The sequence below is a fragment of the Leucopleurus acutus genome, assembly GCF_964270905.1.
Source record: "Leucopleurus acutus genome assembly, chromosome: 8".
NCBI lineage: Eukaryota > Metazoa > Chordata > Mammalia > Artiodactyla > Delphinidae > Leucopleurus > Leucopleurus acutus.
Window position 1 is genome coordinate 72,268,595 of NC_139151.1, and position 23,790 is coordinate 72,292,384.

The 23,790-nt window shown below is 40.4% G+C and overlaps 1 protein-coding gene across 1 annotated transcript; it reads right to left on the minus strand.

The window, feature by feature from the left end:
• Positions 1-2,205: 2,205 nt before the first annotated feature.
• On the minus strand, positions 2,206-23,456 carry SPTY2D1 (SPT2 chromatin protein domain containing 1). Its single transcript, XM_082845341.1, has 6 exons — positions 23,303-23,456; positions 13,007-13,121; positions 10,014-11,771; positions 8,032-8,203; positions 6,489-6,566; positions 2,206-5,527 (listed from the first exon to the last, which is right to left on the minus strand). The coding sequence occupies exons 1-6, from the start codon at positions 23,360-23,362 to the stop codon at positions 5,434-5,436; spliced, it is 2,277 nt and encodes a 758-aa protein (XP_082701467.1). The 5' UTR covers positions 23,363-23,456; the 3' UTR covers positions 2,206-5,433.
• Positions 23,457-23,790: the final 334 nt, after the last annotated feature.

Consider the following 23,790-nt stretch of genomic DNA (forward strand, 5'->3'; position numbering starts at 1 on the left):
TATTTCAGGCCCAGACTCAAAGCTGTCTGACAGTGCTGACCTAGTCTCATGCTCGTGGGACACTTTATATGTTCAGCCTTCTATACCACTTAGCCCACACCAGCAACCCACGCTTAACTGTCCCTCATCAGGTAAACACTGGTCTGTAAAACGGTTCTGGTGGCAGAGGTCTCTTTCCTCTCTCCTCCTGTTAAGACCTTGGATGTTCATCTTTTCTTTGCCTCTTGTCAGCTCCCACACTGCTAAGCCCCTGTGGCAACTGGGATTGGAGGCATTAGGTGAGACAGAATTGGACACAGCTACCCCTGCCTGCCCTTGAGGGCAGCTGTCTCAGCCCCACACCCTAGCAAGCACTAGGCAAGACCTACCTGACATACTTTTTTCTTCCCAGATTCCGGTGGAAATAAGCAAAGATGATCCTGGTGAAGTAATGCAGCTCTGAAGCTTTCCTGACCAGCTGTACTGTTCCTGTTGGTTTCACATAAAGTAATTGCATACCATTTTGTCACATTTTATGTAACAAGTTACCACACTATTTTTTTTTTTTCAAGTTACCACACTTTTAAAGATGAAGACTTGGTATTCTGTTAGCTCAAAACAGGGAGATGGAGGGTCGGGAGGTAGTTGGGTGGATGGGAGTGATTGGGTCCCCTCTGCTTCATAGTCTGTAAGAGTGGCATTAAGACTAAGATACCTACTTCAATTTGTCCCCTATTCTGTACCCTTGAACATAGAAATCCTCTAGAGCTCTTTAGACCTGTTTCCCACATAATACCTTTCTCCTGGGTCCAAGGTCCAGGGTCCAGGCAGGGGTGAAAAATGTAAATGTTACAGAAAGGGTTAGAGATTGCAGCAACTTTAAGCCTATTCTCTGGGGGTATTTCTCTGTGGCCTTTTCACAGCTATCATTAAGCCCAAAGCTTACACCATGTGGGGAAAGGGCATTTTCATATTGGGTGCTAGATACTAAACTATACAGTATTTTAATCCTTATAGTAACCTCAGCCTCATTTTACAAAATGGCAAAAATGAAGTTGAGAGGCTTAAGTACCTTACCAACCCACACAGTTCTCGGTAGCAGAGTCAAAATTAAGGTCCAGGTCTTCTCTTTGGTATGCTTTTACATGCCAAGGGAAGGAGCCACGCAAGAGAGGCTGGGTTATCCAAGATCTTGACTACCTCTTGGTTCAAAAGTCTTCCTCACCTGAATAAACAAGAAGTTGCCTTTTCTTTTAGCAGTGACTGCTGCTGATCCAGGCAGCATGTGTAGAAACAAAAGCTAACCGCCCAGTCCTCAGTATGATGCAGTTTGAGTTCATGAGACCAAGAATGAGAACCTAGGTATAAGACCCATGCAATTAATGTGGGTGTCTGAGCCCTAGGATATTCCTAATGAGCCCTCTAAAAGTGGTTTGAGCTTTCTGACCATAAAAGAAAGAAAGAAACCCTAACAGGAGCAAATACTTTTAAAATAAATTATATGGAACTGCTCCCATTCTGTGGTTGCTTTGGGATGACCAATGGTTTCATTGTTCAAAAGTACACACTTACCAACAAAGTAGATCTTCGGTTACAGACAGCATATTGTTGATGACTATTTGGCATTTGTTTGCTAAAGTATTTTTAAGTGCCTCTATGCACTGTATGGATTACTTTTCTTAATAGAAAAAGTGAATTCAAAATTCATAAGCAAAAATTTATAATTTATAAATCTAGGATACTGGCATCTTTTATGATACTTGTATGACCTAGACTCGACACATTCCATTGAGTTAAGTGCCTACATTCTCTGGCTGCATGGCTGTGCCCACTTGCCTCATATATTCCTAAGGACTCATCTTCCCAGCTATCTCAGGCTCTTTGTATTATAGGGGATTAGAACCACTCAATTTCTTGAAAAGAGGAACTATATACCCAGTTCTTCTTCTTCCCTTGTTCCCCGACTATACCTCCAAACAGTTCTCCTAACTTGGGTGTCTGATACTAGAATAGTTCTCTAAGCTGGTGGTGCAAGAGGGGAGAGGTGGCAGTGGCAGGGGCTGAGCAGACGGGAATGTGTAAGGGAGAAGGAACAGAGGTGTGTGTAAGGAGGTAAACCCCATCTCTGAAGTCTGATGAGTCTACTGGGGTTTCTAGCTGGAATAATGTTCAGGGTGATGAAATAAGGAATATGAGTTTTAGTAAATAAATGCAAACCAGTGAAAATATCAATAAAATATTTTTAATGCCTACAATATCTTTTATACATAAATTGCAAAACTTTTATCTGTATATGCAAAAGTAGATTCTCTTGCAGGTCAACAGCACCAGAAAACAAGCTATGCTATGTAAATGTTTCTTTAAACTTGATTTGTCCATTATGTAAAAGACATGGATTTAATAACTCCAAAGACATCTATATTCCACTCTTAATCATACACTAAACACCTGAATATTTATTTCATCACATCCATTCACAAAATAAATAGTAGTCTAATATATTCAGCACATTGAAAATAATACAACCAGTCTCTCTTCATATATTTATTCTCTTTCCAAACATGTTTTGGTCTCCTGCTATATCTCAGAAATGTACTAACAGCTGCTTTTAAGTTATAAAATACAAAACAGTATTTCTTGGAAAAGATCTTGGGGATTACATTAAAAAATGAAATTTCGAGTTCCCATAGACTTTCTTGTTAACAGTCTTTGAACCTTCTCACGGCACACATGTAAGGCTGCCTGTGACATGTGGTAACCCTGGCCTCCAAATGGACATAATTGCATTTACAGTTTAGAGAAAATACAAAGACAAGTTCTGAAAGTAGCCTTTAAAGAAAGTCCCCCCTGCTTTGACATAGCAATACCTAAAGCAAGTGGGACTGTGCAATCAGAGCTATATGAGTTTTATGAAAACTACTTTCCCTTCACGTCGTATTTGAGGATGCCGCATCCATGATCATGTAACATTATTACAATACTGAAATAACATTACTACATTCGTGACTTAACATTATCCAATAAAAGGCACATCTTCAAATATTAATAAAATCTGAAAATCAAAACAGTAGAGGACACATTAAAAATCAAGCACTTAATTTGTAAACTTGATAAAATAACAGCCTATTCCAGTTTCTTCAAAGGTTTGTGAGCTTTTTGTAAGAGTGGTCAGGAGATGCAGAACAAAATGGAAGACAGGATTTGGAAACAAGGCTAAGATTAAAAGATTCAGAACCTTTTTTTTTCTAATGAGCTGCAGGAGTGCCCTTTTATAATGCTGATGCTGAAGAAAACTGAAATCAACAGCTGTATTATAGAAGGAGAAATGCACCCAGAGGTGATGACACATAAGGACACAACCTGACTTTTTCTACCAAGTTCTGGAACTTTTAGCTAGCACAATGGTGCCTTTCTGTACAAATAACTGCACAATATCATTGAGTAAAGTGCTAGTAAGCTTTAAGCCACCAGAAATCTTTCAGCTGTGACAAGCACTTGATCGCAACTACAGATTTCAACGAGTCTGAATAGTGAAAAAAATATATTCAAGCAAACTTTTGAAGGGGAAAAAAAAAATCACATAAGTGACAGCAAAAGAAATAATGTTCCAAACCTGTTTTATTACATGGAATATCACACTACCCTTGAATCAGTTTCACTGAAGGTATTTGAGATTGGTAGTCAATAGGCTTTTCTGCCACCAATGTTTAACAGTTCTATGTGATCATTAGAAGGGTGTTATTCCTAGTGATGAAGACACCTTTCATAGGATTCAACCTCAAAATTAAGTTCTTGCATTTTTAAAGTTTGAAACTCAATTCAAGATGAGTCAAAAGTCTTAAAAGGACTGGTATTCCCATTAAGGATGGGTCATCCCATTAAGGAAGGCTAATAGTGATAATCTATAACACCCAAAGTTGAGAATAAAGAAAGCTTTACGGATAAAAAGAATATACAAAAACAACTTTTAGACCTGTTGAAGAGTAAGGATTCTTGTAGGATAACCTCACCTACTTCCTAATCCCCACCAGTCAATGGCTTAAGATAGCCACAATGTTTATTATAGAATTGTTCTACAAGCTTATGTCCCACTGTCCCTAACCCTCAGAGTCAAGGACAAATGCTCTCTGGCATCATCATACCTCATTTTCTGTTGCTGACTTTACTTGAGACTTGGCTTCTCTCCAGCCAGAACCTAGGTCAGCCCGATTGGAAGTGCTTGGACTTGAGGCTTAAGAGATATAACAAGTCTATAGATATGACTTGAAGAAAGGTGAGAATGAAGAAGTTCCACAGCCTAGTAAATACCAGTAACAGGGAACATCCTTTCCACATGGGAAAAAAATCTCTTCACAGTGCATAGTTTGAAATAAAAGTGCAATATGGGCAAAGAGAGAAGGTGGTGGTCTTGATACACATGAATTTAGTTTTTGGTTTTTTACCGTTAATCACTAAAGAATTTAAGATAAAAATACAAAGTCATTAACATGCAAAGGTCCAGGGCACCTTGGATTCCAAAATATCTCTATAATGGGGGAGCGGAATGGGGAGGAGGGGAGCCTCACATGTCACTTCCTTATTTTTTAAACTATTATTACTCTTCCAAATCTAATGTTTGAATAAAATAAGTATTTTTCTTCAATATAAAAATGAAATTTTTAGATAAAAATCAAACAGCACAGTGACCTTGTCTATTTTACACTAAAGCCAACGTAACAATAAATCTGAAAGTAAACCCTGGAAAAGAATATTCTTATATAAAATGGCATAACTTGTATTTTAACTTGGAAAAATTTTTGTTAATTGCCTGATCACCTAAATTAGTGAATAAGAATGCTCAGCATCCAATCCATGAATAATGCAGAATACAATTTATTCTACTTTTTACTTCAAAGTCACAGAAATGACATCCATATAATTGTAACAGCTACTCTACATTTTCAAGTTCTCAATCCAAACATATAGGTTAGGACAGGTCACTTTATTGCTGGCAGCATTAATGCAAGGGCCAGTTTCCTCATCAAGACAAAATAGATTTGATTGGCAGCCAGGCAGTGCCGTACTCACACATCAGCAGAATTACGGAAGTAAAGGAGCAATCCTTTTGTTTTTTCCTTTTAGAGTAGCAAAGGAATAACGTAAGATTGGCTGACTTGTGAGCGGCCCCACATGAGAGTGCATAGCTCATCAGGATCAAGGGTGGCACCTGTGAACAGTTAGCTTCGTAAGAGCACTCACTGGGTGTTATGTCATCTGCATTACAGATTTCACCCTGGAAAGTATCTGAAAATACTTTATGCTCTAACGACAGCCTGCAGATAGATGACAGTATGCATTCCTTCTCCTTGAGTACCCAAGTAGAATTCTAAAATAAGGGGCTTCTTCAGTCTGAAGGCAGGACTTCCTTGCAGCAGACTGTTTTCAGAATTTCACAAAAATAAATAAAAGCAGCAGCTAATGCTTCTTCAGCTTCTTGGCCTTTCGACGTCTCATTTCTTCTTCTTCACGTCTCATTTCGTCTAAATCTTCTTGCATACCTAGTCTTAAACTGTCAGGGAAAAAAAGGGGGTATTTATCAATATACATGAAATTACCGCTCTCTTTAAAAAAGCAAAAATGAAATTTCAACTGGGAGCTTACATGGAATGTGCTGATGCACTCAAAATGCCTCAAGCCTTTACCACTGAAAACAGACTAAGCAGGAATACTTTTTACCAGGAGCCACTGCCACTGCCTCAAGTTATAGTGGAAAAAAGACCTTACATGTAACCTCAACACCTTAATATTCCCATTACAGTAATAAATATAAACCATCTCATCAGCTTTAAAAAATAAAGAACAAGAAACATTTATTCAATAAATAACATTCTTTTCTTTTCCCTCCCCAACACTTTAGTTTGCTATTTTATCTAGTTAGAGGAGGGACGGCAAGAGGGAGAAAGAGGTTTAATATTCTGAGCTGAGAATGAGGTGAATTATTTCACCAAGTTAACATTATAAACAAAGTAATCATTTGTAACCCCTACGCAAGAAATGATCATTTATTTGATATCAGGTGGCGAGAAACAGGAATCAGACATAGGGAATTTCATATTCCTCAACAGGTCCTTGAGGCCAGCGGTGGTACAGGTTAGCAAGACTGAGATGTATCTGATGTGGAAAGGGAATTAAGGATGGGGAAAGAAAAATAACATGCTACAATGGGATCAGGGGAGGCCTCTAGCATTTATTGTGTGCCTACATGGGTGAGTCACCGCACTGGGCAACTTGTACACATTATCTTAATCCTCACAAAACCTCAATGAATGAAAACAGTATATTCTCAGTTTACAAATGGGAAAACAGATTTAAAAGGCTAAGGAATTTGTCTAAAGCCCCACAGCAAGTAAGTAGGATTGGAATTCAAACAGCATGGCCCAAAGCCCCTGCTCCCGATGATGCAACTGAAGGAGGGAACAGAAGAGAATTTTTAGGACATTTCTGCACAAACGTGTGACATCTGCGCTTACCTCTTTGCTTCTTCCTTCTGCTGCTCTTTCCAACTACTCTCCATGTAACGTAAGGCATAATCGCTTTCATCTTTGTATCTGATAAGAGAAAATCAAAGTTGTTAAAAAAAAGAAAAACCCAATTTTCTAAAGGAGCTACATCCTCCTGTTTTTAAAATCAACATCGTTATAGCTAAATCAAACATACATTTAGGATTATTTCTCCTTGTTTGGCAGACAGTGAGGTGGGCAGAGGTTGGGTAAAGGGGAGATTCTAAAGTAAAGATAAATTAAATGGCCCCTTAATATTTCCAGAAGGCAACTATTCCTGAATCTAATTTTGATCAAAGTACCAATCCAACAACGTTTGCTCAACTCACTCACCTCTATTTACATGACAGTTTATATTAAAATCATGAAAGCACAATATATATGAAAATTATTATATATATATTAATCTCATTTGAGTTTCATGGATTCAGAACAGAGATTGAGGCAGATAACAGCTTGACCAAAAGCATATAGCTAACTTATGACAGTACTAAGATTAGGTTTTTAGATCTGATTTTTAATCCAGTTCTTTCTTCTGCTAAATTTTTTTTAAAGACCTTTTCTTACTATTGCCTTCTAATTTCTAATATCCATGACTTCAAAGGAGAGGGCAAGTGCTGACAGATTTACTTATACAGTTGGCCCTTGAACAACATGGGTTTGAACTGCATGGGTCCTCTTACATGAGAATTTTTTTTCATACTACAGTGCTACACAATCCATGACTGGTTGAATCTACACATGTGGTTTACCACAGATAGGGAGGAACTGGTACACAGAGGAACCATATATACGGAGGGCTGACTATAAGTTACTTATGGATTTTACCTAACCCCTATATTGTTCACAGGTCAATTGTATACTACCTCATTTAATCCTCCCAAATGTCATTTAAAAAATAACTTACTCAAGTTTACCCAGCTAGTAAGCTGTGGAACTTCCATTCAAACCCTGAGCTTTGCTCTATATCAGTGCTTCTCTAACTTTAATGTGCATGTGAATCACTTGGGAACCTTATAAAGCTGATCTGGATTCAGATCTAAGCTGGGGCCTGAAAGCCTGCATTTCTAACAAGTTCCTGGGTGACGTCAATGTTGTTGGTCCCACACTGCTTGCTGTTCAGGGACCACACTTTTGAGTAGCAAAGTTTTTTACATCAAAGAAAAGCAGGTGTCAGATCAAACTGGCTTTCAACATAGCTCTGTGGATGGCTTTCTGATTTCAAAGCCAATCCATTTCTACTACACCATGCTGCTTCACTCTCATTAAATATATATCTTATAAGGAGAACAGTTAAAAAGCGATATTTTTTGGCCCTCATACAAGTAACTACACAATTCTGCATTAATTCTTAAATATTAAGTGCCAAAAAAGTAAATCTAAACAATCATGCAAGGATTCCTAATTAAGAATTGTATTCAATGCCTCTACTATTAATGTTTATTTTTTTTCCCCATAGCATGGGATTATTCAAAATAAAAAGTATATATATCTAAATCTTCTTTAGCCTTACTTTTTTCGGTCATAGCCAAAGATTTCTCGAATGTGCTTGGATATTTCTTCCTGAGGTTCTCCTTCATCTTCAATAAAATCTTCCATTTCAGAGTCATATTCATCATCATCTTCCTCCTCTTCATATTCTCGCTGCCTTTTGTAACTACCAGGGAAGGGAAGCCTTTGAGGACCTAAGAATAGAAAAGCCATTATTTATAAGATCATTAAAACTTAGTAGTCCCAACAAAGTCCTATGTAAGCTGAGATTTTAAGAACTCATTAAGATGGTAGCCTCGAAAACCAGAGCCAGGGTCTTCCCTGGTGGCACAGTGGTTAAGAATCCGCCTGCCAATGCAGGGGACACGGGTTCAAGCCCTGGTCTGGGAAGATCCCACATGCCACGGAGCAACTGAGCAGTGCGCCACAACTACTGAAGCCCGCGCATCTAGAGCCTGTGCTCAGCAACAAGAGAAGCCACCACAATGAGAAGCCCGCACGCTGCAACTAAGAGTAGTCCCTGCTCAGCACAACTAGAGAAAGCCCACGCACAGCAACGAAGACCCAACGCAGCCATAAACCAACCAACCAACCAACCAACCAGAGCCACCAACTGGCCCCCAGCATGAACTCATTACTACATCATCCCTGTTGCTTCATGGTACCCACAAGTAATAGAATTCCTGTCTATCCCAGGGCTTATTAGAACTGTTAAATTTTCTAGCTTAGTAGTTCCTACTCTTTTGGATTTAAAAGACTAGTACAATTTCTTTAAAAAAAATTACAAATCACTAAAGGATCACTAATTTTACTCATGCCAAGAAAAGACGCCAAAGGTAACAATCTACCATCTATTATCACCATAATTCCATTAAAGTTTTAAAAAGTCCAATGAAGTATGACAGATTCTCAGATATGGATAATTGTTCAAACTGAGCAAGTCTGACTTTAAGGAAAAACTCACTGCATCATCCTAATTTTTGTCATTTTGTCAAAAGACTGATTAAAAATTCTGCAAAAGACAGGCACTGATCAATAGACCAGTATCTGGGAACAACTGCTTTCTAGTCCTTGATTACAGACACTCCCTTTGTTGTTCTACAGTTGTTTTTAATATGCGTGGCTTGTCTCCTTAGCTCAGAGTTTCTTTAACTTTAGCACTCTGACATTTTGGGCCAGATATTTCTTGGTTGTCAGGAAGCTGTCCTGTGCAGTGTAGGATATCAGCCTGGCCTCCATCTACTAGATGCCAGTAGCATCCCATACCCAGTTGTGTCAATCAAAGATGTCTCCAGACATTGCCAAATGTTCACTGGGGACCAAAGTTGTCTTTGGTTAAGAACCAATGTTTTGACTGAATTAGGTAGTTTAAACTATGGAATCTCATCTTTTGTTTATTTTTATATTCTCCATGGTGCCTAACAAGTGCTTCAACAAATCCTTAATACTGTGTAGAAACTCTGACCTAGCAGTTAGTAGGTACCACCAATGATCCCATACCTTGGGACGGCAGAATCCTACAGGACTGGTAGCTAGGGCCACTGTAAGGAGCAGAAACACAAGGCCACCTAAAATAGTTCCTGGCACATAGTGGGTGCTTAACAAATATTTAATGGACAAATAATGCAACAAAGGGCTTCAAGCTTACAAATACACGCCAGTCCTTGAAGACAGGTGTCCATAGTCTTCATAAAGAGGTAAAGATGAACTCATTCATTGAACCACAAAAGGCATATACACTCACCCTGTCTTACAAACCCCATAGCTAAGTTTACTGCACTTGGAGACATTACAGGAGTAAACACAGAAGGCCCTAGATAAGTCTCTTTCTAGAGACTTTTCCAAGCCATGGTTACTAAAGGAACTCTCTGGCATAGGACAGACAAAACATCAGGATTCTATCAACACAAGAATACATTTGAAAGCACATAGAAGAGTTCAGAGGGTCTTTGGTTATATAAAACAAAATATTCTTTCCAATTTTAGGGGGAGGGGAAATTTTACCTTGGGCAGATCTGTAGCCAGATAAGGCAGGCTTCATTCCATTCATCTGTCCATTGCTGGATCGGCTGATTATATTCTTGGAAGAAATCGTTTCTGAGACAACAGTGCATTTGGGCTTCAGAGAGGGACCTGAGGTACTAACTGTTCGCCCAGGTCCAAAGCTGCTCACTGGTCTACCAGGGCCTGAACTGCTGACAATTCGTCCAGCTGGAACTACTGATTGGCCAGGGCCATTGACTGACCCCCTAGGGGCCCCTGAGCCACTCACTGGTCGTCGAATGTCATGTGGACCGCCCACAGGCCGCCCAGGGCCACCAGAGCTGCCCACAGGCCGCCCAGGGCCACCAGAGCTGCCCGCAGGCCGCCCAGGGCCACCAGAGCTGCCCGCAGGCCGCCCAGGGCCACCAGAGCTGCCCGCAGGCCGCCCAGGGCCACCAGAGCTGCCCATAGGCCGCCCAGGGCCACCAGAGCTGCCCACAGGCCGCCCAGGGCCACCAGAGCTGCCCGCAGGCCGCCCAGGGCCACCAGAGCTGCCCACAGGCCGCCCAGGGCCACCAGAGCTGCCCGCAGGCCGTCCAGGGCCACCGGAGCCACTGGTAGGTCGCCCAGGGCAACCTGAACTGCCTGCAGGTCGACCAAGGCCACTTGTACCACTGACTGTCCGTCCTGGGGGATTTAAGTCACTGGTTGGCTTCCTGGTCCCACTGACTGATCGCTCGGGTCCTGAGTTGGAGCTGCCATTCTGGCGCCTGGGCATGGGGCCAGAACTAACTGTGGGCTGAGCAGTTCCTGTGCTAGGCCTCCCAGGGGCCGAGCTGGGGCTGCTGCCTGGCTGCCTGACACCTGGGCTCTTGGCCCTATTGTGTGGGGTGGCCATGGCTCCAGGCCTGGAACGGCTAGGATGAGGAGATTTTTTGGCGTTGTGCTCAGTAGCAGATTTTGGAGTCCCTTTAGCAGAAGTCTTTGGGATACTTGGTGAACAGGTGCTGGAGTGGGGCTTTCCAGCCCCATTGAAAACAGGTCTGTCACGGCCCTCACAAGGCAAGGGTTGGGCGCAATTGCCAGATACTACTTTGGTCCTTTCTCCTGGCATGGATTTGGATGAAGGTAAACGCAAGTGTTTCTCATTAGATGTGCTGGGTCTGGATTTCTTCTCAGCATAAGGAAGGGGAGTACCCTTGGAAGAAGGATGCGTGTCTCTGGAAGCTTTGCTAAGTTTTGTGCCCACACTTTCTTTCTGAGAGGGTACTTTTCTGGTTGGTGGTAATCCTGCATCTATCTCAGCTTTCCTTTTCCTCCGCTTTTGTTCAAGGAATTCTCGCTCCCTAAGTTCTTCTGCAGTCATAGGCCGCTCTTCTGTCTTCTTCACTCCCTTCATCTGCACCGGTTCGTACTGCTTTTTCTCGGCCAGCCTGAGTAGATCATTGAAGTTCATGAGTGGTGGGGCACTTTTAAGGGGGGCCTTTGGCTTGCTCTCCACTTTGGGAGGTTCTTGCTCTTCCTCATACTCTTGCTCTGACTCTGCTTGATTGTATTCTAAGAATTCATCCTCTTCCTCCATCTCAAACTCTTGGTCTGTTCCCTGGCTAGTGTGGGTTTGCATTGCCTGCCTCTTCTTTGACTTCTCCTCAACAGGAATCCCATTGTAACCATGGAAATTATCCTTTGTCCTCTTGGCCATAGCTCTTGCTTTCTTGTCATGTTTTAGCTCAATTCGCTTTTTCACTAGTTCTTCTTTTCTCCTTTTCTCTTCCAAAGCTAAAAGAGGCAAAACAACATATTATTTCAGGGTCTCGATAACAGTATGTTTATCTGAAATCAGTAGGTGGCCAAAACCAAGCAACATTCAAGTTACAGTTTGAAGAAGTTTGAAGACATCTAAGAATCAAATGAGGAAGTCATTAAACAAGTATCAATTTGAGTCATCTTTACATAATGAGTGGGTCACATATGGGTTTTTCTATATGACTAAGCAAGGGAGAGTCTTGGCTTTTAGCTTTAAATATAGAAAATAGTTCATACCAAATAAATATACCAAGTTAAGAGAATATTCGTACCCACTTAACAGCTGTTATTAATTATGAATCAGTGGATACTTAAACTTATTGAATTAGTTTCCTTGTCATTTGCATAAAGTAAACCTACTGCTTGAGTTTACTCGTTTTACAAAAGCGTCCCTATTTTAACCTTTTAGGTAGCACTCTTATTTATATTTTTAATCTTTTCGGCTGCGTTGGGTCTTCGTTGCTGTGCGCGGGCCCTCTCCAGTTGCGGCGAGTGGGGGGCATTCTTCACTGCTGTGCACAGGCTTCTCATTGCAGTGGCTTCTCTTGTTGCAGAGCACGGGCTCCAGGCGTGCGGGCCTCAGCACTTGTGGCACACGGGCTTAGCCACTCCATGACATGTGGGACCCTCCTGGAGCAGGGCTGGAACCCGTGTCCCCTGCATTGGCAGGCGGACTCCCAACCACCGCGCCACCAGGGAAGTCGCTAGATAGCACTCTTAATAACATATTTTTAAAAATTAAAATACAAAGTAGGTAGAAGCAGATTCAGAACCAAGGTCAAGGGGGAGTTCCCTGGTTGTCCAATGGTTAGGACTCGGTGCTTTCACTGCCGTGGTCCCGGGTTCAATCCCTGGTCAGGAAGCTAAGATCCCGCAAGTCATATGGTACAGCCAAAAATCAAACAAACAAACAAACAGGAAAAGAACCAAGGTCAAAGAATGGAGTTCTTACTGGAGAGCCAATATGGCCAATTAGAAGATATGGTCACTATACCCAAAAAGCTTTTAATTTAAGAGGAAATAAAAGATAACATCCATACAAATGATCAACATAAGAATATACGTAATGCTATAAATACAGCTGACTCAGACACATACACAACAAATCCATCAGCCTGTTATGATATTACAAACATCCACTGGTTAGGTACAAGCTAGTTGTGAAGACAGAAGACTTTAAAATTGAGAATAAGGCTATAGATTCATACCTTTTTTCCTGAGCTCTTCTTCTTTTCTTCTGAGAAAAGCCTGGACAGCTGCCGACTGGACACCCTTAACTTTCGGGTCTTTTTTGGGAGGCCCCACTGCCAAACTGTATCTTTTCTAAAAATAAAAACAGAGGAAAAGTTATACACAATTAACTTTGAAGCAATAGAGAGGTTTAAATGTTGACTGAAAAATCTATTCTGAATAATTAAGAGATCACATAACCCACATGAAAACTTAGCTATAAAATTTCAGGCTAAATATGATTATACATGACTATTTTTAGGTGCAGAGTTTCTTTCAACATCCTCAATAATACATAAATGAACAATTGAGAGAAACACTATTTTCAGGCTATTTTCCCAAAAAGATACCTGGACTGGGGGAACTGAAAAAAATCACCACTAAAACAGATTGAGTGCTTTAGAATTCTGATTTAAAAGCTTAGCCTTCTTCAGAACTTTCCAAACAGAGAAAACTACTATCACAACTGTTTTCCTCCTGAGTACCCTACTCCAGATGATTTTCATAGCTGCTTCATAGGTTACTTTGCTTTCAACATGAAATAATGAGATTCTACTTGGACCATGGGCAAAGCTGGTGGCCAGCCATAGCCAAAAAGCATTTCAAAGAAATTTAAGCAACAAGAAGGGCCCAAGTCTCCGTAACCTTTAAGTGCAGCTCTGTGTTCGTTAAAAAATATTAATTTGCCACACAAACCCTTTTAGACAGGTTTCCATGTCACCCAAAAAGTACTAATATTATCCTGGAACAGATGGTATTTCTCAGGGCTTTGATTTTTATCTAACTGCATTGGGAAATGACTAAAACTAGAATAATGTTCATTTAAACTATAAAAGGAAAAATATTTCCTTTTATTTTATCGTTAGAGAAGTATGATAAACAGAGCTAATAACTCAGACCAGGATGATTAATCTCTAGGACCATTCCAAATTAAATTTATGGGCTAGGAAATAAGAATTTTTTAATGCCCTCCTTCTTTCGTCTTAGGCAGATGACATTCTTATCCACTCAACCTGTTGCTGTGCTAGTTAAGAAACACTAACCTATGAGAACAAATTGAGCTACTTAGGAACCAAAAAAGTGACTCCCAAAATGTGTATGAAATTCCTGGAGGAAAGCCAAAGGACTCATGCTTACTACACAGCTGCCAAATAGAAGGCATCCTGAAGCAGGCTGGAAGTTCCAGCTAAGTTAGTCTACCAACAAAGCAGCTGGCCAAGGAAGCAGGCCCTAATCCAACCTGAAAATCCTACGTGATAGCAATGCTTGAGACCTGACACATCCCACATAGAGAGAAATTCCAAAAGAGAACATCCAGATTCCTTTCCCAGTCCCCTTGGCTGTCATAATAAAATCCTTTAAGAAGTCCATATCTTTGCAAATTTAGTTGCAATCCTTTCCATAGTGGATTGCGACCCAATATGTAAAGGAGAAAGGAAAGGGAAAGGAAGACAGGAGAAAAAGAATATTGCTTACCTAACTAGATATATAAAATTTATCATGGTTTACAAGAACCTCAAACATAGGCCTTATCCACAGGAAACTCACATTTTCTTAACAGAAGTGCTACCATGAAGATGATTCAAGTTGCATAAGACACATAGACTCATAAGCAGAGGCACACACTCACTCTACCCCATCCCATCAAGTAGATATGTGAGAAGAGGAAGGGTGGATTTGTGTTGCCAAGGCTCAAGATTTTTCTGTCCCTGCCAACTACATAGCCCAGAGATTCACCTGCCAAATCAGAGCTTACATAGGGCTCCCCCTACCCCAAAATGCCGATATACACATTAGTGTTAATTATTTAAAATAGGATTGGTTTGTTACCTAGGTATGACAGCAGCAAGTGAGCACTTCCTAATTTGATTTCAGGGTAGACATCTTTCTTCCTAACCTGGGACTTAAAGAGGTAGGTAATGGGATATGACTAGCAGAAAAGCTACTCTTGACTGAATACAAGCACTGAACGAGAAAACCACAGTGTCAATGGGGCAGTTTAATGCCTTGTTTACTAAGCTTCAATCATTCGCATATCACCTTCATGATTTTTGCCCTTTTATAGTATACCACTTGTATTATTATTTACTAATTTTAAGAAAACATGTAGATCAAACACCATGACTTATTACTACAGCTTTACCTCAAGCAATAATACCCATAAAATGACAGGCTTGAATTTTAGTTATATTTTTCCAAATCCTATCAAAATATATAACTTAAAAAAATGCAACTATGAGAATAAAACGTATTTATGTATCACCTAAAATCATGGTACAGCCAAAGCTACGTGTACTGCACTTTGGGAAACACCGACTGGGAAACATAAGCACAAGAAAGGCAGAACACAATAAAGAAACAAGGGAGGGGGTTCAGGAACTCGGATTCACTCAGGAAAGAATCCCAAAGACTACTTTGAGCTTTTTTCAAAGTATACACCTATTTTCATCAATTCACATGCCAATTTCAAATTCAGCTTTTGTTTTTAAACACTGCTAAGTATCCCTTAAGGATACTTATTAAGCTGGCCTCACATTTAACCCAACAATTTTGCTGTCCTTGTCCTGTCCGTATAATGGAGAAGGAATTCAATAAATCTATACGACGTCTTACTTTGCGGGCCTGCTGGGAAACAATTTAAGTAGGACAAGGTCCTACTTGATGAGGCTTAATCTTATTTACTGACACGAGCTGAGTCATAATTAATAGTTTCTTACATCCTCTGTAGCTTGATGCACTCAAAAGCAGATACCAGGAGAGTATTAAAATATTCTCTTAGGCAAAGTTGAGATCAAAACCTAGAAATCTGGGGAGGAAAAAAAAAGGGTTGGGTCTCCAGAGATAATAATGATCTTCTTTTTTAACATTTTTAATGAGATTTAATTCACATACGATAAAATCCACCCATTTAATATGTATGACTATATTCATAGAGTTGTACAACCATCACCACTATCTGATTCCAGAACATTTTCACCTTCCGAAAAAGAAATCCCTTACCCTTCAGCAATCATTCCCCATTCCCCCTTCACCTATGCCCCTGGCAGCCACTAATCTACTTTCTGTTTCTATGGATTTGCCAGTTCTGGACATTTCATATAAATGAAATCATGCACCTAGTGTACCATTACATAGTGACTGAGATGCATCATAAAATAAGGTAAAATTTAGAAGCCGTAGGTAAATGATTATGTAGATAATTGATTATACAAAGTAGGTAAGATTTTTCAATTAAAAAAACTTTTTTTTCTTCATCTGCTCCAGAATTTCTACGTGAAACTCTCTCTCATCAGATTTTACTGAACACTTACAAGTGTCATCAAAACACCAACAGGGTTACTACCCAAGGCTTTATTAGGCTGGAGTTGGAGAGCCGGAGTAGGGAGCTAGATGGATTTGAGCTTTACAGACGGCAACCTTCCTCACCACCCCACTTCGGACAGCAGTAGCTCCAGCCTGAGCGCCAGCCTGCCCAACACATTCCAGACTTGCCAGCCCCCACAACCACATGAGCCAATTCCCTAAGACATATCCTACTGGTTCTGTTTTTCTGGAGAAGCCTGACTGCTATATTGGTCTTTCCTATCTTACTACTTTCACTTAGCATAATGTTTTCAAGGTTCATGTTGTAACGTAGTCAGTACTTCATTGCTTTTATGGATGAATAATTTTTCATTGTATGGATATACCACATTTATCTAATCATCAGTTAATGGATATTTAGATTGTTTCCACTTTTTGGCTATTATGAATAATGCTGCTGTGAACATCTGTGTACAAGTTTTTCTGTGAACGTGTATTTTCCTTTCTCTTGGGTCTATCACTATAGACATTCCTAACATTGAGCTGGCTAGACTTTTGAAAAAGGGGTTGCAGTCAGACCCTGGTATTAGAAGACTTGCTGTAACAGAATATTTTATTAGACAGTCTCCTTCCCCCACAGAGGTGCCCAGCAGAGAACCATGTGTTGAAAAGAAAGCTTCAGGCTGGGATTACATTATATTCCATTTAATAAGGCAGGACAACTGTCTGCACTTTCTCCCACATCAGATGGTCACATTTAGTTCTAGCAGCAACACATCAAGATGCATCCACCAATTCTGTATCTGACTCAAGGCACCAGGCTGCTTCATTGTTTGAGCTTCATGAAAAGCAGCTGGACAAGAGTTTCTTTTATCCTAAGTGTATCCATTTTATTATACTGCAAGCCGACTCAGTCATTCTGCTGGGTCCCAGTGAACGATCCACAACAGTGAAGCTCATGCCATCGAAATACAGTATCAGAGATTTTGCCAATATTTGTAATTCTGAAGCCAAGTGACCTAGAAAATATTAAGTCACTTTTAAACACATGTGTTCCTTGCATTGAAACTATACTGTCATGGTCAGATTAAGAAAATAAGGAGCTTTCAGTCTGGAAATATATGTTCACCAAATATGTTGTATTAGAATCAATAGTCAATTCCTTCTTGAAAGCTGTTCTTTACTCAGGAGATAATATATTGTTGTAATTGTAGAAAATATAAATTTCCTGATGGTTTTATATAAATTAGAGGTTTATCATTGGTTACAAATAGGAGTTAGAAATATTCAAAGAATATATCCAGGACTTCCCTGTTGGCGCAGTGGTTGAGAGTCCGCCTGCCGATGCAGGGGACGCGGGTTTGTGCCCCGGTCCGGGAAGATCCCACATGCCCTGGAGTGGCTAGGCCTGTGAGCCATGGCCGCTGAGCCTGCGCGTCCGGAGCCTGTGCTCCACAACGGGAGAGGCCACAGCAGTGAGAGGCCTGCGTACCGCAAAAAAAAGAAAAGAATCCGCCTGCCAATGCAGGGGACATGGGTTCAAGCCCTGGTCCAGGAACATCCCACATGCCATGGAGCAACTAAGTCCATGCGTGACAACTACTGAGCCTGCGCCCTAGAGCCCACGAGTCACAACTACTGAGCCCGCGAGCCACAACTAATGAAGCCCGTGCGTCTACAGCCTGTGCTTCACAACAAGAGAAGCCACCACAATGAGAAGCCCCGCGCACCGCAATGAAGAGTAGCCCCCACCCGCTGCAACTAGACAAAGCCTGCGCGCAGCAGCGAAGACCCAACGCAGCCAAAAAAAAAAAAAAGAATTTATCCTTAACTTTAATAATGACTACACAACTTCTACAATCCTCTCAAAACATCATACTCAGGGAATGAATGCAGGCCTAGAAAACCACTGATTTGCATTAGGCTTGCTTAGCTGGGTAGCTAAGAGGGTGAAAATAAAACCACCAAAAAGCATGCTATTCGAGACTGCTATGGGGTCAAATGTAAATTTTACTATTATTGTGTTTAAAAAATATACCAGATTATATAAGATGTATTAATAGTATCAAATAGATACCTCAGAGCCTCTAGTCCAACCTCATGTTAGAAATGGCCCCCAAAAGACAGCTGTGTATTTACTGTCTATCACTCACACAATTTGTAGCAGTGTCTGAATTAGAATCTAGGTCTCCTGACTCAGGGGCAAAAGTGTTCCCACTACAACATGCTTCACTTCTAACCTAACCCCAACATTTTCATCTCTAGCTCGAACCTCATTCTTAAATGCCATTCCCTAATTTCTACCTGCCTCTTAGATCGTGCCATTACCCCAAACAGGTCCACCACTGAACTTTCCCTCAACCTCAGACTCTATTTCTGTTAACTATGCTGGCACTCTCCCAAACAGGCTGTATATCTCTATCTTCCAGTTTCCATATGCTGTTAGTTTGGTCTTTAAATTTCTCTCCCATCAGACTTTACTGTACACTGAGAAGTGTCATCAAAAAAACAATAGGGTTACTGCCCAAGGCTATATTAGGCTGGAGTTGGGGGTAGGGAGCTAGATGGATTCAGGCTTTATAGAAGACAACCTTCCTCACCACTCCATTTCCAAAAGACTCTCCTCATTCAACACAGGGTGGTGATTAAGAGCAAGATCTCTGAAGCCAGTTTGCCTGGACTACATTCTCTGCTCTGCCATGACTAACCCTGTCACTTATTAGCTGTGTGACTCTGGGAACGTTTCTTCATCTCCCTGGACTTCAGTTTCCTGATCTGTAAAACAAGCTTCCATATATAGTTATTATGATGATTAAATTAATTAATATACAAAAAGTGCCTAGAACAGTGCCTGGCACAAAGGAAGCACTATAAATGTTAATTGTTGTTACTCTTATCCTTATTATTCATAAAGAGATTGTCTAGGTAGTGATGGGGAAGAGAAAGAATCTCTGTGGGGCAGTAGTTTCTAAAAGACCCCTTCCCTAAAACACCAGTTCAGAAGTACTGCTCCAGGCTAGAAATCTAAAGCTGCCCCAGGCACTACAAAAGTCATCTTCAGATCTAAGAGTGGGAAATAATCCAGTTATAATCAACTATCATCAAGGGCTACAAAGTGACTGCCTGCAGAAACTTTTTTGTTGGCCTATACTATTCTTTAAAAGGAAGTATAGATGGACAAAAAGCACATGAAAAGAGGCTCAACATCACTAATTATTAGAGAAATGCAAATCAAAACTACAGAATGGTCATCATCAAAAAATCTACAAACAATAAATGCTAGAGAGGGTGTGGAGAAAATGGAACCCTCCTTCACTGTTGATGGCAATGTAAATTGGTACAACCATTATGGAGGACAGCATGAAGGTGCCTTAAAAAACTAAATATAGAATGACCATATGATCCAGTAATCCCACTCCTGGGCATATATCTGGAGAAAACCATAATTCGAAAAGATACATGCACCCCTATGTTCACTGCAGCACTATTTACAATAGCCAAGACATGGAAGCAACCTAAATGTCCACTGACATAGGAGTGGATAAAAATGTGATACATATATACAGTGGCATATGACTCAGCCATAAAAAAGAACAAAATAATGCTATTTGCAGTGACATGGATGGACCTAGAGACTGTCATACTGAGTGAAGTCAGACAGAGAAAGACAAATATCATATGATATCGCTTATACGTGGACTCTAAAAAAAAATGGTACAAATGAACTTATTTACAAAACAGAAATAGAGTCACAGATGTAGAAAACAAACTTATGGTTACCAGAGGAAAGGGCGGGGAGGGATAAATCAGAAGATTGGGGTTGACATATACACACTACTATATATAAAACAGATAATAAGGACCTTTTATTATCTAATAAAATAGATAATAACGACTGTGTATAGCACAGGGAACTGTTCAATACTCTGTAATGGCCTATATGGGAAAAGAATCTAAAAAAGAGTGGATATATGTATATGTATAACTGCTTAACTTTACTGTTCACCAGAAACTAACACAACATTGTAAATCAACTATACTCCAATAATAATTTTAAAAAAATTTTAAGCTTTTTAAAAATAAAAAAGGAAATATAACCAGTACAAGGAATATAGCTTGTATTTTATAATAATTTTATATGGAGTATAATCTATAAAAATATCAAATGACTATATTGTCACCTGAAACTAATGCAATATTGTAAGTCAACTATACTTCAATTTTAAAAAAAGGAAATGTTACTACTATAAAGTACCTATATTCTTACCCTCAAGGGTCTATAGCTCCCCAAATCCTTATATCCTTATATGAAGGCTTCCCCTTACTTTTTGATCTGAGGGTCACACCAGAGCTACAGTATCTTGTCTGGGATGATTTTCAGACTGATTGTGAGAAAGACCATTTAACTTGCCTCATGCACTACAAGCCATCAATTATAGTTACTTGTAACCTGTAAGAATCCAGATTCTAAGCTCTTCTATTATACTAAACAAGACAACCACTTTGTTTTTGTTAGAGCAACCCAGGGAGAAAAATATTAAGGGCAAGGTTACCAAAAATATCTTTCCTCCTTTAAAATAAACAGAGCTAATAACAGTGACTGGTTACATCACCTTGATCAGCTGTTTTTTTGTATTCAGTTTTCCACTGAGAAATGATAGCATGCCTAATATTTCTAGGCATGATGCAATCCTTCTTTTATTTTAACTAAAACATTATAAAGGTAACTATTTCTCTTAAAAAGAAACAATGTAAAAGAAAGCTGTCTCAATGGGAACTGTTCATTGCTTTTCAAGTCAGATACAGTAGACACATCTTAAAAATAAAAGCCCTGCAAACAGTTCCAAATGGCTGTACAGGTGTTTCAGCTTTTAGCCTCCCTTGGATTTTAGTCCAATCAATGCTAGTGTACTTCTTTTCTGTAGCAAAGGTGTGACACAGGAACTTGATGACTGAAATCAAAAGTCAGCTCCGATAGGATCCAAATGGAAGGTGGGGGAAGAGATGGCTAAAAGAGAAACATGAACCAAGCACTAGAGAGGGATGGAGTTATCTGCAATTACTGCAAAGCCTCTGTGGTTCTCAGACCATAATTCAATCAATAAAGTTTTTGTCAAGCAGGGTGTGTGTGTGTGTGTGTGTGTGTGTGTGTGTGTGTGTGTGTCCGTGATAAGGATACTTGCTTTGTAACAGTCTTACACTGTACAATACGTGTTAGATTTCACAAGTGATAATGTGCTCTAAAAGGCTTTACTTTGAGCTGATAAAGCAAATATTCAATAACTTAAAATAATTAGATGAATCGAGTAAAAACAAGATAATGGATTAAATTAAATACAATCTTGCTCTATTCCTCAATAGTTTCTTCTGTTACTTACTTTCATCTGAAGTAAAAAGATAAGAGTTATAATGCTGATAACTAAATCAAACTTCCAGGCTTACTAGCTTTTGGGGTGGGTGGGAGGGAAAAGCATGCTTTCATGAAGTACATGCCTATGTTCATCTATTAAATTTTAAATGACCGCCAATTTACCCATTTCCCTTTTTGCTTTCAATCTTTGTTATTCCAATCATAGATAAATCGATAATATATATATTCTGAAATACATAGTTTGAAAACTTCTGCTCTAGAAATATGTACTTTTCTCTCAGCAACCATTGGTTTTTAGAATAAGAAACAAGTAACTTGGTTCTGATTCTTCCACAGAATAGTCTTCGGCATCAGGGCTAGTATTACCTATCTCTGACCTCCACTGAAATTGAGTAAGATGTAGAATGAGATATGGACCTAATTTATGCAAATATGAATGTTACTAGATCCAATATCGACTTGTCTAGGAAATTTACAGATGCAGAAAGTAATTCTGTCATTCAAGATTTCATAACTTCAAGATCATTCGGAGTATTTGGGATGGGATGTGAATATATATAATAAGCTGATGAATATCAGTTTTATTTACCAGTTATTTTACTATTTTTAGATCAATATCTTCAAAAGAGTAAAAAGAATGAGCCAGCCTCAAAAGACAAGAAAAGCGCAGGGGAGGGAAAAAAATATTGCAAATATACAAAAATCTAAGAAATGAATAGTGAGAGCTCAATAAGGTCCAGTTGAATTGACTTTAAAAGAGAGCCATTTGAGCTCTACACCTCATCGCTCAAACTGCAGGTAACACAATGCAATCTATCGGTTTACAGCTGGGCTGTGGTATCCTCTGATGATAGAGAAATGATTAGTTTATGCAAAACAGCTACACCCCCGCAAAGCAGGCACTCTCACTCACTACCTCATTTAAAGTCTTACACCGCTCTGCGAATATTAGCGAATTAGCAAACCTTAGTGAGTAAATGGGACCTAGATTTGAAACAAAGACAAATCTGGAAGACCACAAATAAATGGAAGCTGAAACTATTTCACTCATTCTGTTGGCCAAGGATTTCGTGGAATCCACTCAACTCCCGCCTTGGGAGGTGATAATTCAATCACCTGGTTGGTTGGGAGTGGGTGGGACCACAAGTCAAAGAACTTTTTTGGGAAATCACAAAACGTTTGACCCAAAGATCAGCGGGAAATCGCCTCAAAAGCTATCAGGCCAAGTCCCTAAAATTCCTGAACTCCCCAACCTCTGGGTTGAAGTTTACGCCGAAGCTAGAAACTACTAGCGCTAGATTCCACTATGTGCCAGGCATGGCTCTACTCACCAGCGCAAAGTTGCAGGGTGTTAACAGCCTAAACAAGCCGCTCGTCAGAAGGCTCCCGCCTCGCATCTCAAGCCCGTCTTCACCCCCAGTACTCAGAAGTACATGTCCAAGAGAAAAAAACAAAACCACCAACCAACCAACAAACAAAAACGGCGTCCAGGTCTTTCCTTTCCCGGAGCCGACAGACGGATTCCTGGAAGTTCCATGGGCCACACATTCGGAACTGAAAGTCCAGGATCTCCTACAGTCGCGCCCCGGCTGGTACTTACCGGCACGTTGTTGACACCTTGTGCTTTGGAAGCTATCAGGAGAATTTCCCTGAAGTCCATTCTGGCCGAGGCGGAGGGCTGGGCCAGCCTCTCGGAGAAGAGTGAATCTGCGCCTTAGCGAGGCGACCAGCAACATCCGAACGAACTGCCTGACCAGCCCCTCTCCCACCCCTCCTCTGCACAACCACTTCCGGAGCCTTCCAAAGCTGTCTGCCCACCCCCTTTCCTCCAGCGGCCAGTACCCTTCCAGGTCCGCCGCTTCCCTCGCGATTCTTTGGCGTAACTTCCGCTTTCAGGCTTGAGACACGTAGAAACGTAGTACGTGGCTGTTGGCGTCTGCTCGAAGGGGCGGGACTAAGCCCTTCACCGACCAATGAGACTCGGCCTAGTAAACTGTGGGGTGTGGCCAAGGGAGAATCGCTACCCTGAGGGCCTTGGCTTGAGGCGTGACAATTATGATGCTCATTGTGAGCCCTCGGTAGGGTGGG

Bases quoted from the DNA above. Each gene is read 5' to 3' on its own strand.
- SPTY2D1 (XM_082845341.1), bottom strand. From the start codon at position 23,362: ATGGACTTCAGGGAAATTCTCCTGATAGCTTCCAAAGCACAAGGTGTC. The intron at 13,122-23,302 runs GTAAGTACCAGC...TTTTATTTTTAG, and splicing joins AAGGTGTCAACAACGTGCCG to AAAAGATACAGTTTGGCAGT. The intron at 6,567-8,031 runs GTAAGGCTAAAG...TTCTCTTATCAG, and splicing joins TTTGGCTATGACCGAAAAAA to ATACAAAGATGAAAGCGATT.